Source organism: Gobio gobio (assembly GCF_949357685.1).
Source record: "Gobio gobio genome assembly, chromosome: 14".
Taxonomy (NCBI): domain Eukaryota; kingdom Metazoa; phylum Chordata; class Actinopteri; order Cypriniformes; family Gobionidae; genus Gobio; species Gobio gobio.
The window spans coordinates 27,094,060-27,111,702 of record NC_137107.1 but is presented as its reverse complement, the minus strand read 5'-3'; the positions used below and the strand labels follow the sequence as shown (position 1 = coordinate 27,111,702).

The 17,643-nt window shown below is 36.5% G+C and overlaps 1 protein-coding gene across 1 annotated transcript in view; it reads right to left on the bottom strand.

Moving 5' to 3' along the window:
• The window catches only part of igsf9bb (immunoglobulin superfamily, member 9Bb), a 127,358-nt gene that overhangs the window by 44,783 nt on the left and 64,932 nt on the right, over positions 1-17,643 (bottom strand). The window contains exons 5-6 of the mRNA XM_079835525.1: positions 9,189-9,306; positions 4,105-4,246 (exon numbers count right to left, since the gene is read on the bottom strand). Of these exons, the coding sequence (XP_079691651.1) occupies positions 4,105-4,246; positions 9,189-9,306 (260 nt within the window). The remainder of the gene's footprint in view (positions 1-4,104; positions 4,247-9,188; positions 9,307-17,643) is intronic.

The following is a 17,643-nucleotide window of genomic DNA, read 5'->3' as shown; positions in this document are numbered from 1 at the left end:
CTGTTCAACAGTATTTTTGATCAAATAAATGCAGCCCTGGTGAGTATAAGAGACTTCTTTCAAAAACAAAGAAATCTTACCGACCTCAAACTTTTGAACGGTAGTGTACTAGGTAGTGTCCAGAGACTAGAACGACGTGAAAGCGAGTAAATAATGATTTTGTAAACTATCCCTAAAAATATATATGCCTATGTGAATTAATTTTAAGCCAGAAAATAAAGCACAAAGCCTGGTGAATTACGGTCCACTCTTTCAACAAGAACAGATGGAGTATCCGGGGCAGAGATCAGAGGGAGAAAAAAAAACCCCACTTCAGTGGACAAAATGCCTGCGTGGCCTCTAATCTTGCCTGTGCTTCCACCTGTCCTGCTGCACAGAGCCTCTTTTAGAAAAAGAAAAAAAAACATAATATCCTTTTTCTATAGAGTGTACAGGCCATGCATGAGGGCATCTTGAATGGCTAAGGGCACCGCTACTTATAATCAGTGCTAGTGGAGCGTATGATGACACAAGCGCCATGTCACTAGATATTCTTGTCATGGGGGAGAGAAGGAGAACAGCGAGCCATGAGAACCTGAGACGATCTACGGTTATCATTTAGCATATTTGATAGTTGACCTTCACTTTGTGCCATTTTCTATTCAAGGTTAACACAGAGGACACACAATTTTATGTAATATTTTTGTGTGCTATGTTTTTTTATGCTTACTAGTCATCAGGGCCGCCAACTTTTGAGTTTAGCTTGAAACAAATGTCGTTATTCGATTCATTCATGAGCTTGCGATTAGATTTCGATCTACACGGATATACAGTACATGTTCATTAATAATTTCTCAACTAATGTAAACTATCAAGGGAACCCTGTCGGCATGGTTCGTTATTATTAAAGGTTAATTAACAACTGATTTGTATATACACTGAACAAAATTATAACGTTTTGTTTTTGCCCCCATTTTTCATGAGCTGAAGTCAAAGATCTAAGACTTTTTCTATGTACACAAAAGGCCTATTTCTCTCAAATATTGTTCCCAAATCTGTCTAAATCTGTGTTAATGAGCACTTCTCCTTTGCTAAGATAATCCATCCACCTCACAGGTGTGGCATATCAAGATGCTGATTAGACTGTGCCTTAGCCTGAAGCAATACAGCAATCTGACAGACCACTGTAAGAGTGCTAAAACGGTATTTATTGTTTGCAATTTCATAATAAAACGTTAAAAAATTCGAAAGCTAAGATTGTTTTATATCAAAATATATCAATTTATAAAAAATGATATCAAATAACATGCTCTTGTCTTGTCTGTCAGCACATTGTCCGTGTCTTCTTTTATTCGCAATGTTTTTTCACTGTGAGAGTTGGCAGCCCTCATAGTCATTCAAGCTTTTACCTTAACAACATGCTAATGGCGTTCCTAATTAATCACTTATAAGTTTCTACTTCAGTTAGAATTGATGGCCTTTAAAGTATTTACTAGAAAAAATGTTGGACACAATAATTGGTACCCCTAGACAATCGAGTAAAATATCTCTGAAGTATATTCTATTAGCACACCAGGGTGACTAGGAACCAACATAACACAACATAGGAACTGGCCATGACACAGGACAGCAAACAAGAGGGGCTAATTAACTAAACACCTGAACAGAACAGAACTAAAACAATCAGTGACCATGGTGACAAACAAGCTGGAAAAGTGAAAGAACTGGACTAATTAACAAACAAACTGAAAACCAACCTAGAAGCAGACATGAACAGAACAGATAAACAGATACAAAATGTGACAACCGCTTCTGCTACACTCCAAAAATGGTTCTTTTTTAGAGAAACCTTTTTTAGTGCTATATAGCACCAATTTTGGTGCTTCAGTGGTTCTTCAGAGGTGCTATATAGCACCTTAGTCAAATAACCGGCGAAGAACCTCTGAAGAACCACTGAAGCACCAAAATGGGTGCTATATAGCACTAAAAAAAAATTCCCCTATGATTACGAGCCAAGAACCATTTATGGTGCCATATAGAACCTTTTTTTTCAGAGTGTAGAAAATCTTATAATGGGATGTGGTTGGATCTTCCATCAGGACAATGATCCAAAACAAACATCAAAATCAACATAATTGTTCTTCTGCCATGGCCCTTCCAATCCCCTGACCTGAACCCTATAAAAAATGAGTGGGGTGAACTGAAGAGAAGAAGCACCAACATGGAGCTGGGAATCTGAAGGCTCTGGAGAGGTTATGTATGGAACAATAGTCTCTGATCTCATGTCAGGTTTTCTCCAAACTCATCAGACATTATAGGAGAAGACTCAGAGCTGTTATCTTGGCAAAACGTATTAGATAAAAGGGTGCCATTAACGTGTTTTGGAGAAAAACATTTATTTCATAAAGAGATTATGAAATAATCCCCCTATTACTTACTAAGGGTGCCAATTATGTGTATGTGTAATCTCACAAGTGTGATTAGGGACATTGAGAATGAAATTGTTATTTTACTAATATAAATGTATTACTTTAAACATCTGGTCCAGCACTTCACTTTCAGTCGTTCAGAAAACTCTCACAGACGCACACAGGGCAAAAGAGACACAAATGAGACGATCTGAGGTGTGTGAGACCTCCAAACAAGTATAATGACACACGGATGCATGCACACATAAATACAAGTGGAAAACACATAGCATACTGTCATACTAAACGTTCATTGCAGCAACTCAGAATGCTAAAACCTCCCAAAACCAAATATCCCTTGTAAAATTTCAGCTTTTATTGCAAAACTTTCAGCAGCGATTCTATGGATAGGCTTACACTAGTGCGTTTTCGTTTTAAACGCATAACTTTTGCTATGGTTACGCCTGGCGTCCACACTACTCCAGAGTTATCGACCCTCTAAAATGGAGGCTTTTGGAAATGCTGCAGAGTAGACCCTGTTTTAGTTTGAAAACTCTGGGGTTGCGTTTCAATGTAGACGGACCAAAGTGGAGACTTTTGAAAACGAAGGCATGGCTGCCCACATTCGCTCTCTGATTGGGTCTTCTGGATCATTGCGTTGTTTTAATTTTAAACTAAATCAAAAACAAAAACGCACTAGTGTGGACATAGCATATGATTTCATTTGTAGGGGGCTCAGAGCTGGGGGGTTTCACATTAAGTTTAAACATTTTTGACTGACAAGTCTTTAAAAATAAATGTAAATTAAAATGCATCTGTTTATCAATAGATGTACACAAAGGTTCAAAAGTTTGGGGAATGTTTTTGAAAGAATTTATAACACTGTGACTACACCGGTCGCAAGTGACAAAAGACAATTGACAATTGTACTCCAAGCACTCGTGATACTACACATAGGAAGGACAAATGGATTTGCAACGGTCGCTTTGTCGCATCCAGTGTAGACAGCTTCTAGCTGTCAATGGTCGTTTCCAGTGTAGAAACAGTGTTTTGCTCAACAAGGCGGCATTTATATGATCAAAAATACAGTAAAAACTCATTAATATTGTGAAAAACTATCTTTTTTTAAATTTATTATCAAAAATATAATTTAAAATAAATAACAACTTATTATAAAGAACTGTTTTCTATTTGTATTTATAAATAACTGTTTTATATTTTGAAATGTAATTTATTATCTATTATAATCAATGTTGAAAACAGTTGTGCTCCTCAAGATTTTTATGGAAATAAAGTTTAAAAGAGTTCAAAAGAACAGCATTTATTTGAAACAGAAATATTTTGTATTATCATAATGTATTTACGGTCACATTTGATGAAATTTGATGAAAGTATACATTTCTTTCTTTTTTAAATTTATTTTTATTTAATCTAACTGACCCCCAAACTTTTGAACTGTGTGTTCGAATGAGTTGAAGCCCTCTAAATACAGTTTAACCTACGATTACATTTCTGTTTTCTACGAACATTTCTTAACACAAGGGCTTACAAAATGTTTGACCAAAGTCTAAAACAGTATCACAATGCCCATAGTCCCTAATGGCAAACTCACTGATGCCTCAATGACGATGACGAAACTACATGGACTGTGACAAACTCCACATGGACACAGGACAGTGGGGGTATGGTACAGTAATGAACCCGATCATAACTTTACTTCTTGAAGAAGACGTTATCTTCCTCCCAGAACCAGGTGTACGTTAGGTTGCCAGGATATGCCTCAGCCTGACAAGTGAAGAATGCGTCCTGGGATATGTTTACGGTTATGTTCTCTGGAGGTGAGACAATAAATGGGGGTCCTGAAATAGAAAAGAGACACATAATAAATCAGCATTACATATCAGGATACGTCACATCCTATTGGATCATATAGCAATCTCAGTCCTCTTCAAGGATAAAAACAAATAGAACTGGAGAAAAGAGGAGTCTGCCGACAGCACGACAAATGGAAGAGTGAAAGAACGTTCGCTTTGACGCGTCCTGTTTAAACAGCTCTTTTGTGTCTCTTTTTCAGAAGACTTATTTATGTAAAATAGCGAGTGGAAATTGATACTGTTTCCTATGGTGCAAAAAACTAGTGAACCTCAAGGAACATATTCAAATAATACAAAAATCCATGTCATGACCACTTTAAACAAAACATTAAAAACACTAGACAAAAACATTAAAACTCTAACTTGTGACTGGTACACTCTAAAAAAAAAGTCTCGTAATCATAAGGGAACCTTTTTTAATGCTATATAGCACCAATTTTGGTGCTTCAGTGGTTCTTCAGAGGTGCTATATAGCACCTTAGTCAAAGAACCGGTGAAGAACCTCTGAAGAACCGCTGAAGAACCACTGAAGCACCAAAAATGGTGCTATATAGCACTAAAAAAGGTTCCCCTATGATTACGAGCCAAGAACTTTTTTTGGTGCCATATAGAACCTTTTTTTTTTAGAGTGTAGTGTGGGTTTAAATGAGAGGGACCCACAGCTGTACCGTACATATTTGGATCAGCAGTTATATTTGAATATCATCAGCTAAGATGATAAGAATTCTACCCAGTGTGAGAATTTGCTGCGGCCTACCGACAGATCTCACTGTACCGCCCACTGTGGGCATCGCTTCAGTTGGCATTGCCAGTGTAAAGAGAGGGCTCTTCTGTGGAGAAAGCCAGCAGAGAGCTCCCCATGAAGGCATGGACTCCACAGATGCTCTCTGTCCTGCTCAGCACACACACACACACACACACACACACACACTTTACAGTACAAAAACAAATTGGCAAGACAGTGCAGACTTCGTGTCTGCAAAACCATGTTTTAGCTGCTTTTGCAGTATGTCTCAGCAGTTGAAAAAAAATATTTAGCTAATTTTTGCATTCATGTATTTTTGATACTCTTCAAATGACTTTCACTGTATGTATTGTTTTATGTTTATTGTTTCACCCTTGACATTCAGTCTTAAAATATGCAATAAACTAGTCTAGACCAGTACAGAAACTCATGACACAGAAATTCATCACAAATGTGTCCACACTAGAGCTTATTCTGGTAAAGAACAACATAATAAATAGATGAACAGACCATATGATCACCATGTAAAATGACCAACGTTTCTATGTTGATAGCCAAATTGTACACAATAATTTACTTGATATCAATAGCCTTTGAAGTTTTTTTTTAACAATTCCATCAGTAGGGTTTAAATATAAAAATAATGTAATTCATTACTCACCCTCCTGCCGTTCCACATTCGTAAGACCTCCGTTCATCTTTGGAACACAAATGAAGATATTTTTGTTGAAATCCGATGGCTCAGTGAGGCCTGCATAGCTAGCAATGAAATTTCCTATCTCAAGATCCATTAAAGTGCTAAAAACATATTTAAATCAGTTCATGTGAGTACAGTGGTTCAATATTAATATTATAAAGCGACGAGAATATTTTTGGTGCACCAAAACAAAAGTAAATAACTTATATAGTGATGGCCGATTTCAAAACACATGCTTCATGAAGCTTCGGAGTGCTATGAATCAGCGGTTCAGAGTGCCAAAGTCACGTAATTTCAGCAGTTTGGCGGTTTGACACACGATCCGAATCATGATTCGATATGTTGATTCATAACGCTCCGAAGCTTCATGAAGCAGTGTTTTGAAATCGGCCATCACTCTATAAGTCGTAATTACATTTTTTTTGGCGGACCAAAAATATTCTCGTTGCTTTATAATATTAATATTGAACCACTGTACTCACATGAACTGATTTAAATATGTTTTTAGTACATTAATGGATCTTGAGAGAGGAAATGTCATTGCTGGCTATGCAGGCCTCACTGAGCCATCGGATTTCAACAAAAATATCCGAAGATGAACGAAGGTCTTACGGGTGTGGAACGGCATGAGGGTGAGTAATAAATGACATTATTTTTGGGTGAACTAACCCTTTAAGTATGGAAGTTCAGTTTAAAAATATGACGAATCTGTAAGTAATAAAAATTAAAAACTTTCTCATAATAATGACTTAGCAGAAAATATCATTGTGTTCTAATTTGCATACTATCCACCTTAAATAGTATTCGAAAATAGAATTAGTACATCCCATATCGTAGTATGTTGAAATGAGTATTCCAAGATACTTGGATGGTCTACTATTTCCGGTTAGAATTCGAAGTGCAGATCGATGCACACTCTAATGTCTAATATTGCCCACAACCCATTGCAACTTGAACAAGGATTTGATTAGAACTACAAACGCGGATACAAATTGTTAAAAAAAAACATGATGGATGTTCGAGTCCAACGGTTATGTAGAGAGGTTTAGATAAAGGGGTTTGAGTGAATAATTATCAGTATCTAACTTGACGAAAACATATTTATTTAATATTATCCACATTTTATTTAATCTGCAACAACATTGTGAACTTTTGTAGTGACACATTTGGCCATTAACATTTAAATGCATCATTATATTTAAATTGCAAACACATGAGGAGAGTCTCCGCAAGAAAGACCCACGAATGACAGATCAACGACGTGCTACATTTCTCTCCAATATGGTAGAGTTCATTTAATTTGAATGCGGAGGATTTTAACTGTTACAAGATGATTGACAGGGAAGTTTAAATGATGACAGGATGCATGTAACTAAGCGACAGAGCTGTCAATTAAAGATGACGAAGTAGTATGTCCCAAAGCTTGCATACTCTTCTGCTGCACACTCAAAAGTATCTACTTTTTCTTCACAAAAAGAGTACATACTTTTAGGTCATAGTATAAGTAGGCAAACTGGGATGGAGCATATTTAACATAATAATGACTTGGCATTTCATAATAACGAGAAACTTTCTCATAATTAATGCTTATGATGAGAAACTTTCCCATAATTAATGCTTAATATCGCATTACAATGAGAAACTTTTTCTTGATTAATTGTTAGTATCTCATACTGAGAAACTTTCTTATGATTAATGCTTAGTATCTAATAATAATGAGAAGCTTACATAATATGTACTATGTCGTAAAAAGTGACTTAATATCTTGTAATAGTTACAAATTTATCATAATTATTTATCACAAATAAATACATTTCACATTCTCAATCTCAAAATGACAAACTTTCTAATGAATAATGCTTAGTATCTCATAACAATGAGAACATTTTACTTGATTGTTGGTATCTCATAATGAAAAACTTTCTCATAATTAATGTTTAGTATCTCATAACAGTGGGAAACTTTCTCTTGCTAACTGTTAGTATCTCATAATGAAAAACTCATGATTAATGCTTACTATCATTATAATGAGAAACTTTCTTAATATGTACTTTGTCATACAATTTAGAAAAGATCTAATAACTAACATAATATCTCGTAATAAGGAGAAACCTTTTCATAATTAATGCTTAGCATCTCATAACAATGAGAAACTTTCTCTTGATTAATGGTGTCTAATAATAAACTCTCATGATGAATGCATAGTATCTCATAGTAATGAAATACTTTCTTAATATGTACTTAATATGTTGTAAAATTGAGAAAAAGTCTAATAAATGACTTAATATCTCATAATAAGGAGATACTCGCATATGGTTGCACTTTATTTTACAGTACGTGTACTTACAATGTACTTATTTAAGAAAATACTATATAAGGTAACTACAGGGGTTAAGGTTAGGTTCAGGAGTAGGTTCAGGGTTAGTACCTAGTTATTACCCAGTTATTGTAATTACTGTAATAAGTTGTACATGGGAAAGAGGACTGTAAAATAAAGGGTAGCACTTTATTTTACAGTCATGTTCCCCATGTATATACTGTGTACTTATAGTAATTACAATAACTGGATAATAACTATTAACCCTGAACCTACTAATCCTAACCTTAACCCATGTAGTTAACTTACATTAGTAGTACACATACTGTAAAATAAAGTGCAGCCAAATAAAGTGCTACCTCTTGTATTAATGACTTGCCATAATAAAGAGAAAGTGTCCCGTAATAATGAGGAAGTTTCTCATTATTATGATTTACAGAATTATATTTTTCACTCAACTGTGGCGGAAACAGGTGTACACACTAATGTACCTCCTCATAAACACCAAATCAGTGTTGATAGTGTTACTATTACACTGAATATCACTTAACATTATAATTAACAGTATTCAATAGCCATTTGTACAATGGCAGTGATTCACTTTTAAACCAAAAACATTCAATACAGGTCTGATTGGCATTTGATGTTGGGGGGATATCTGCCCCCCAAATCTCCCAAAGTTTTAATATTTTGATAGCCCTTATATTTGTATAAAAATCTGTTCAAGTAAAGTATATTTATGATTATGCTTAGACAAGGCCACAAATCAAAGCAAGTAGATAATAAAAGTAATCAATCCATTGCATTATTGGGTTACATGCTAACATTGCATGCCAAAAGCAGCAGACATAGAACAGATTAGTGATCCCAACAGGAAAAAGCTTCTTTGGCGGCGCTATGGTGAAAAATCTCTCTGACAGTGAACCCATTACTGCTTTATACTGTACCAGACAGCTAACATATGGAGTCCAATTATCTCTGTAGCTCTGCAGCATGGGTGCCATGCAGCATGCAGCTTTGCAAGCATGACTGTTCACACATACACAGACACAAACACACAGAGGACTGTTCAAACACACAGCACAGCACTCTGACAACATGATAGCCATGTCATTCAAATAATAGCAAACAATAAAGACATGGAGTCAAGTCAGAGTTATGGTGCTACCTTGGACGAGTAAGCGTGTGGTATGGACGGCCTCTCCCTGCTCGCTGTACGCTCGGCATGTGTACGCTCCCCTGTCCTCACGGCTGATGGAAACAAGCTTCAGGCTGCCATCACTCACCTGTGGAGAGAGGTCATAGCATCACCTACTGAGATATAAATGTACAAATTTATGAACATAAAGAACACAATCTCGCTGACCAGTGTTGGGGTAACACATTATAAGTAATACGTAATCAGATTACTTTTCAGTATCAAGTAATGCATTACTTTTAAATTTACAACAAAATATCTGTTACTTTTTCAAATAAGTAACAGTTTTATTGACTGACAGCGCTCCTGTGTAAACATGTTAGTTATTGTAGTTCAGAATATTGCAGAAACCTGCAATAATTGAATATGTTAAATAATACAAATGTACTTTATGAATTGAATCTCACTTTATTATGTGTCTTTGCTGCTGACCTTTAATTATTTAATTCAACCATACCAATAAGCAAAAAATACTTTAGATAAACACATTTGTGCTTCATTTGTTTGTTTTTATTGCTGAAGTAAGAGTGCTGAACTTTCTTCTCCTGTGTCCTATTCTAGCAGAATCCAGAATGGCAGCACAGCTGAAAGGTTTGTTTGAGCTGCGCCCTCTACTGTACAGGTGTGAATTAGCATTTCCTTCAGCCTGAGGCTTATTCATTTAACTTTTGGTTTGAAAGGGCCTTTACATTTACCAAAAAACACAACTATTTTTTAAGTTAAAAAACAAGTAAGCAAGCCTAGCCCAGCGTAGGTGAGAAAAAGTGAGGCAAAAGTTACTTAACCCATTACAATATTGTAACGCATTATATCAATAGAAATATTCAAATGTAAATTGTTTATCAGATTCTTTCATTAATCAATATGAAATCCATTTTTTGCTTATTAAACAGTTCACAAGGGTTTTTAAAAGTCTGTTTGCTTTAAGTCAACAGGAGCATCTTGGTAATCCCAAAGTGTTTGCTACGCAACTTCTAATTTATCTCAGTGACAAATCTTTGCGTGTATTTTTCTTAAATGAACACATACATCAGTAGAAATGATGTGTACGGGGAACCCTGCTCAGCATCCCATGAGATCCATTTTTCCTGCTGTATCATGAGAAGGGCCACTCTTACAAGCTTACATAACTCGTGAAAAATAAAACATAAAAACATAAAAAACATAAAACATTTGAGGAAAATAATCATTTACACAATACAAATAAAACTGCTTTGCAATGAAATCGCTGCGAGCCGGAGAAATAGAGGTAGAGACTGCGTAGGAGAGATCAAACAAACCAGGCCACTCCAACGGAGACTTAAAGATCAATGTGCATCTCTCTTTCTGTGCCCACACAAGAGTTATTTCCATTTTACCAATGGCAGAATAGTTGTCGCATTTATCTAATATACCCTGGGTTATCTAGGTTAGATGGGCTGAGTTGTGGACCAAGGAGGGTTTGGCATTTGTATTAAATATTTTAGAAATTAGGATGCAAACGCATTATTTACAGTGGGGATATACCTACCAATTTTAGCCATGGCCAGTTTTGTCCCCACCACTTTATGAAATAGCTTACAGCAGGGATGAATCTACTACAGAGGAAGCATCTACAATTGTTAGCATCTGTTTATTATCATTATATAAATTATTATGTATACTATTATATACTATTTATACATAAATAAATAAACCAGTTCACTTTCCACTGGAATTTCTTCTACCGAAAGTGAAAATCCACTGGACTAACAAATAATATTCAGGGCCCTATTTTAACGACCATGGTTTGAAGCGCATGGCGCAGGTGCACTTAGGGCGTCCAAATCCACTTCTGCTAGTTTAATGACGGGAAAAACAGGCTCATGGTCCACAAGGGTTGTACATAGTCTCTTAATGACTCATGGGTGTGTTTTGGGCGTAACGTGCAATAAACCAATCAGAGTCTCATCTCCCAATCCCTATAAAAGCCAGTTGCACTTGCACCATAGTGGATTCGCTATTCACATGGTAGAATTTGAAGACTGAACACTTCTCCAAAGAGGAATCATTTTATTTTTATTATTTAAAAAATGTTTGTGTGCTGCTGTGCATCCCTGTGTGTGTGTAATAAGCAGCATGTATGCGCTTTGTGCACTCGACTATAGGCACATATTACTAATGCGCCTTTTAAAGAACACAAAATACTGCGCTATTGACTTTAGACCAGGTTTTTGTTGGTCAATGGCGCAGTTGTTTTCAATTGCCTTAAAAGAGCAACACGCCAACAATGCGCCTGAACACACCTCGTTTTCAGTCCAACACGCCCATAGGCGAACAGATGGGCGCGAGTGCATTTGCTATTTAAACAACGTGGCGCTGGACGTGAAACTGATAACTGCTTGGAGCTGAAACTAGCAAAAAACACTTACGTCACGCCTGCCGCCGCATTCCGGCGGGTGTATCGGGCCCTCAATTACTGATCCATACATTTAACCACCGACTTACAAAACTCCATAACGGTACTTAATGCTACTGAGATACATCACAATGCTTTTGAGTGCCAAAAGGTCAAAAGGCATGCACTTTTGAGGAGGCTGGAGTGGAATGGTTTACCACATTTGAAATATAGCTCTTGGAATGTCCACTTGTCATTATAATAATAATCGTTCCAAGATTTCAATGTCATGGGCAAATCCTCTGTTACAGACCAATACAAAACAACACTTACTATTTATTTATATATGCATTTATGTTTTATTTTTATAATAGTCCTTTTTAAGTCATTTAAAAATAATTGTGCATAAACCTCTATTTATGAGCTAAGCCTTATGAGCAACACTTTGAATCTTCCCCACATTTTTACAAAGTGACACTTGGATATTATTGTGACGTTTTCATTCTTGTATGTAGGCTTTTGTTTTTTAGTAAAATACTAGGCCAGTCTGCTCTGTCTCTTGTCTTTATTCTGAAATGATAGTGCATATAAAACATGCAAGTCATGAATCATTAATAGGTTCCTGTATGAACTCAGAGGCTCTTTCAAGCTGTGATGGTTAGCTTGCTGGCTCGGTTTCACAATCATCTTCTCGAGACAACGCCACACTTACAAGAGGAGAGTGTTTCTGCTTGTTTTGGCATTGAATTGTGCACATGCTCTCAGAGTGTGAGCAGACACACAGCTGAATAATGGATTTACTCCGTACAAGTGTGTGTGTGTTTGGTGGCAGAGGGGCAGGAGAGGGTAAGGGTAAGGCGAGAGATGCTGATATGCATGATTCATCAGTACATGTTATTCCAAAGGAAAAAAAGTTTGTCTTTGTAATTTTTCAACAAAATGTAATAACTTCATCCACCGATTTTCTTCTAAGTTGACATCACCTAGGCACCGTGGCCACTGAAAATAATGCAACCTTTCTAAACTCTAATGGTAATGCATTATTTTAATGCAGTTTAAAGTCAATTAATAATAATAATAAGTATAATACATGGGTTATGGCAATACTATCAAATAACTATAGAAATAAGCATACGTCACTAGGCTTAAGGGTCAAAAGGTCAAAAAGCCTTCTCAAAAATGCATGCTGGGGTTTTCAGGAAAGGAACAGTTCTCATTTCTTAGAATCTTTTCTCAAGCCCTGTATTCACTACAAGTCAGCAAGGAAGGGAAAAAAGGGGAGAAAAAAGCATAAAAACCTTTACTCGCTTTCAAATGCAATTCGCTGCCAATCACAATCTCATGGGAAATATGTGACCGGGTACAACTGGTCTCAGAACAGCATAACAGAGCTGCCGTTCTCTGCGGACAGATCTGACAGGTAAGGGACTTGCCAGAGCATCTTTTCTCCCTGCCCTGTCAGAGCTGGATGGTTAACGATACATGAGGGTCACTTTACTGCTGCCGGCCGAGCAGGTGAAGAGTACTTTGAGAAAAAAAGTGGTGCTTTCAGTTGCAGGAGTGGAGACAGATGACATAGATTCATGCTTAAGTAAAGTCTTCGCTGAGGGGGCTCTCTGATGAATTATTCAGCGTTCCATCAGATGGTGTAATAGCAAGATCTAATAGCATGCATCATCATCACAGTTCATGTGATATCAGGCATGTGTGACTTTACTCTTAGAAGACTCACACACCTTGAAGCAAATATTTTTTTCTACCTTGGATGGTAAACTTTGGTTTTCGATGGGCAAAATAAAATAAAAATGTAATCTGGTAAGAACCACCGTAATGAAAAATAAATATACCAAAATGTATTTGAAATACATTTATTTTATGCTAAGTATACAACAACTACATTTACATATTTATGTCCTTAATACAAATACCCTACAGTTGTACTTGCGGTATACTAAATTGATATACTTTAATTGGAACTTTATTTTTCCAGAAGTAGTGCTGAGGTCCAACCAAAGATATACTAGTATATCTGGTTGTGCTAAAATGGAACTATTGCAAGTACATAGGTGTAACGTACTGCTCTGAGACATAAGGTTGAGAATCCAAATGCAGCTTTAATGAAGGCTAATCCACAATCGTAATCAAAACAGGCAAAAGGTCATACACAGGCAAGAAGTCCCAACAGGCAAACAAGGCACGAGAGACAGGCAAAAGGGTAATCCACGGAACAGGCACATAATCCAAGACCAAGAGACAAGAAACCAGGGAGAATGCTCAGAAATGCAGTATATACAACAAACTAGACTTTGCAGTGAATGACAGCGTGAACATGGTATATATATGCAGAGGTAATGAGGTAAATGAGACACAGTTGCAAACAATGAGTGCTGATGAGTCCGGGCAAAGGATTATGGGAGATGTAGTCCTTGATAGGGGTGCACCGATCCGATATTAGGATCGGATATCGGCCGCGATACTGACAAAATAGCTGGATCGGGGATCGGAAAAATTAACAGATCCACAAGCCGATCCAGGTGTTTTTTTCCGTCGCAGCAGAACCTACGTCATTCGTCAGCTTCACGTGTGTCGCATGCTAGAAGGGAGCGAGCCAGAGATTCGGCTGTGTGGAGGAGATATTTCACGCTTGCCACGCCAACTAGTTCGTCGCTGTTTCGAGGGTATTACTGCAAAGTCAGGGTCTTTCCTGCATTGACATTTTTTTGACGGCCAAAGCCTAATTTGATGAGTTATTGTGATTTACGAGTGATGTAGAACAGATGCTGCGCTTGTGACTGAGTGACAGAGAGACCGATCTGAGAGCTCCTCCCCCGCGCGCGCTCTCTGGGTCTTCAAAATAATCAGTGTTCGCTCTCATATTTCACATATTAATCCAAATCAAAAGCTCGGAAGACCGAAACCATGTTGCACGTGACACATTCGGACAATTTTGTCCTTGAATTATCACTGGGTGTGAATTGCGCTCAAAAAACATTGACTCTTCTCTGACCAGCTGACATAAAGCATACTTTCAATAAGCGGGAGACAAATTATATCCAGTTATGAAGTGTTTTCTGTGTGTTGACATCTTTCGCGATGTTCTAACAGACGGGATTCGCACACAACGCGTCTGCTAATGTCCGATTCGTGACCTAATGACTCCTTTGAACCGAATCATTTTAACGACTGGCCAGAACAACTGATCTGTCCAACACTGAACTCATGAACTCAGTTTATTAATTTACTCAGAACGCAACTGAAATGAGAACACAAGTGTGCTTACCCATTTTAGCAAGAGTGGGTAGTAAGAATTATTTTTAATTATCAACAGTATTTCATCTTATTTCTGTTGACAATGTGTAGTAAAATAAATAGGCCTAGCCTACAATCATTTAATCTGGAGTGAGGTGAAACCAGAACAAAGTTGTTATTAGCTAGCTGAAAATTTTTATTAAATTGCATATGGTAGAAAATTAGACTATTTGTTAATTTGTAATGCTACTTTTTAATATTGATATGATTATATACCAAAACAATTATCTGTAGTGTTTAAAATGTTTGGTAACTGTCAGATTACTATTGTATGTTTGACCAATACACTGTTTTTTGTTTCCACTGCTACATTTTATTTATTTAAAGAAGTTAGATTACATTCTATTTTAGATTTGAATGCACAATTGTTTTTTAAATAAATAAGAATTCAACACCTCACATACATCTGTTATTTTGTCTTAGTTATGTTTAGTTAGTAAAGTCTGGTGCCTTTAGTCTCTTCAAGGAAGGTATAAGGTGGAAGATATACAGTTTATTATTAATTCAACAATATATCGGATCGGTATCGGGTATCGACAGATACACAAAGCCCAGGCATCGGTATCGGTATCGGGACTGAAAAAGTCGGATCGGTGCACCCCTAGTCCTTGATGGAGTGACAGTCTGGAGTGGAGTGCCCTCAGGTGGTAATCAGGTGCACTCTCACTGGTGATTGTGACAATAGGTAAATTAAATATGATCATACTATCCTTACTAATAGTGATATTAAAAAACATTTTGGGCTTAATATTAAGAAATATACATTGTGCAATAAAGAAGCATTCCAAATAAAGTTTCATTATAATATTTATATCAGTAAGTCTCAATCGATATGTCAGTAAATATTTTAATGAATTTGTACTATACTTAGTATGAAATAAATGTATTTTAATAAATGTATTTAAAACACATTTTGGTATAAGTTTTTTTCATTAGGGCAGTGTTGATATTATTAAAACTAATAAAAGTGGTTTTCATTAAATGAAATAAAGCTGAAATAAAATCTAATATAAATATTAGATTAAGAAGTACTAAAATGACTAAAACTGAAGTAAAAAAAAATAAATGTAAGCTATATAGAGAATTTTAAAAAAACTATAAAAATGAAAAAATGCACATAAAAAAGGATAAATATTAAGTAAAATTAAAATAAAAACTATAGAAAAAATTTAATTGAATTACAAATATTAATAAAACATTAATAACACTGGTAAGAGCGACTTACAACAAAAAGAAATTAATCAGAATCGGCAGCTATATTTAAATGGTCGTCAATGGAAGAATATGCTTTTTGTAGTTACAGCATCTATCCAGCAGAGACCATGCTAACCAATCAAACCTTGACCCCTTGGCGTGAACATACACACTCCGTCGCATTTACAAACTGAACATGCATGCCTTGAGTCTACATATGGGCAGTGTGAGGGTAAGTACATCGGCTATTTTACTCAACAAACGCCAGCAGTCTGAGACACCGCTGTGGATCCCAGACTCCATAATTACTCTAATTACACAGATGGAGATGCACGGCCAAGCTACAGCAGACCCAACAACAACAATCAAATCATAATAATATATATAAAAATCATTACTGTGTAGTATTATTTAGCATAAATCAAAGACCATATCACACCTTCCATTCATAAATAACCCTGATGTTGTTGACTAAATTAATAATGGCTATCAAGCTACATGGTGATCTCTCTTTTTTTTTGCAGTAAAATATCCAAAAACCACTAGGCCAGTGTTATATATTTTGTTCAGTTGAGTACTTACAATATCCCAAATGTTTCCAACTATTTGTAAATCGTGAGAAATTGCTATTTTAACCAAGGAACCGGGACGCGTGAGGGAGTCGCCTGTCGATTGCGTCATATCTGTGTTACCCTTGTTTTTTTGTTTTTTTTTTGCAGAAAAGCTTTACTCACTGCAGGGTGTAATAAGTTTCATAGCAGCCGCCGAGCGAACACACAGAGTAACGTCATAACATAATTTTCAACACAATCAGATGTATCTAATATGATAAACAGCGCTGCGGCACATACTCATGACCGGAAAAGGGGAAGTGGTGCTGGCGACTGCGGCATAATAAAAGTCCCGCTGCTCGCGAGCCGTGTTCGTCTCTCATTAACAATCGCTCCAGCGGCCTTGCTCAGCTCCACAACACACGGTCCTGCTCTGCTTCATACTACAGTAACGTTAATAATCGCATCCATGAACATGATTTCTGCCCGAGTCCTATCCCGATTCTTTTCCACCGGCTGTGAGGTGAAGACCACATGTCCCAAGATTCTGCACTCAAACTTGGCGTCATCAAACTACGCCTTTGTTTTGAATAGGCGACCTCTAGCGGATGGAAAACTTACATAGTGTAATCAGAAAATCTAAACAAGCAGATTGCACCAAAACAACTATTAAGCACTTGTCAGCACTTAAATCAGTAATAGAGTCATCTCCCTACACTTTCAAACCACTTAATCATTTTTATATAAAAGCATATTTTGCAAAAAACGTAAAATATATAGTTTATAATCAACATCATTTACCCATCCTTTTTATTTTATGCCATTCACAATGATTCATGGGTTTGTATTTCTTATACTTCCAGAACCAAGAGCGCTGAAAAAGTTGGCCGGCATTGTTGTACTCTAAAGGCTTGTTCACACCAAGGATTCTAAAAAAGTATTCTAAATACAAAATAAAAGCAGAGTCCACAACTATAACTGCACAGAGAAACCTCTGAGTCCACACTTTCACAAC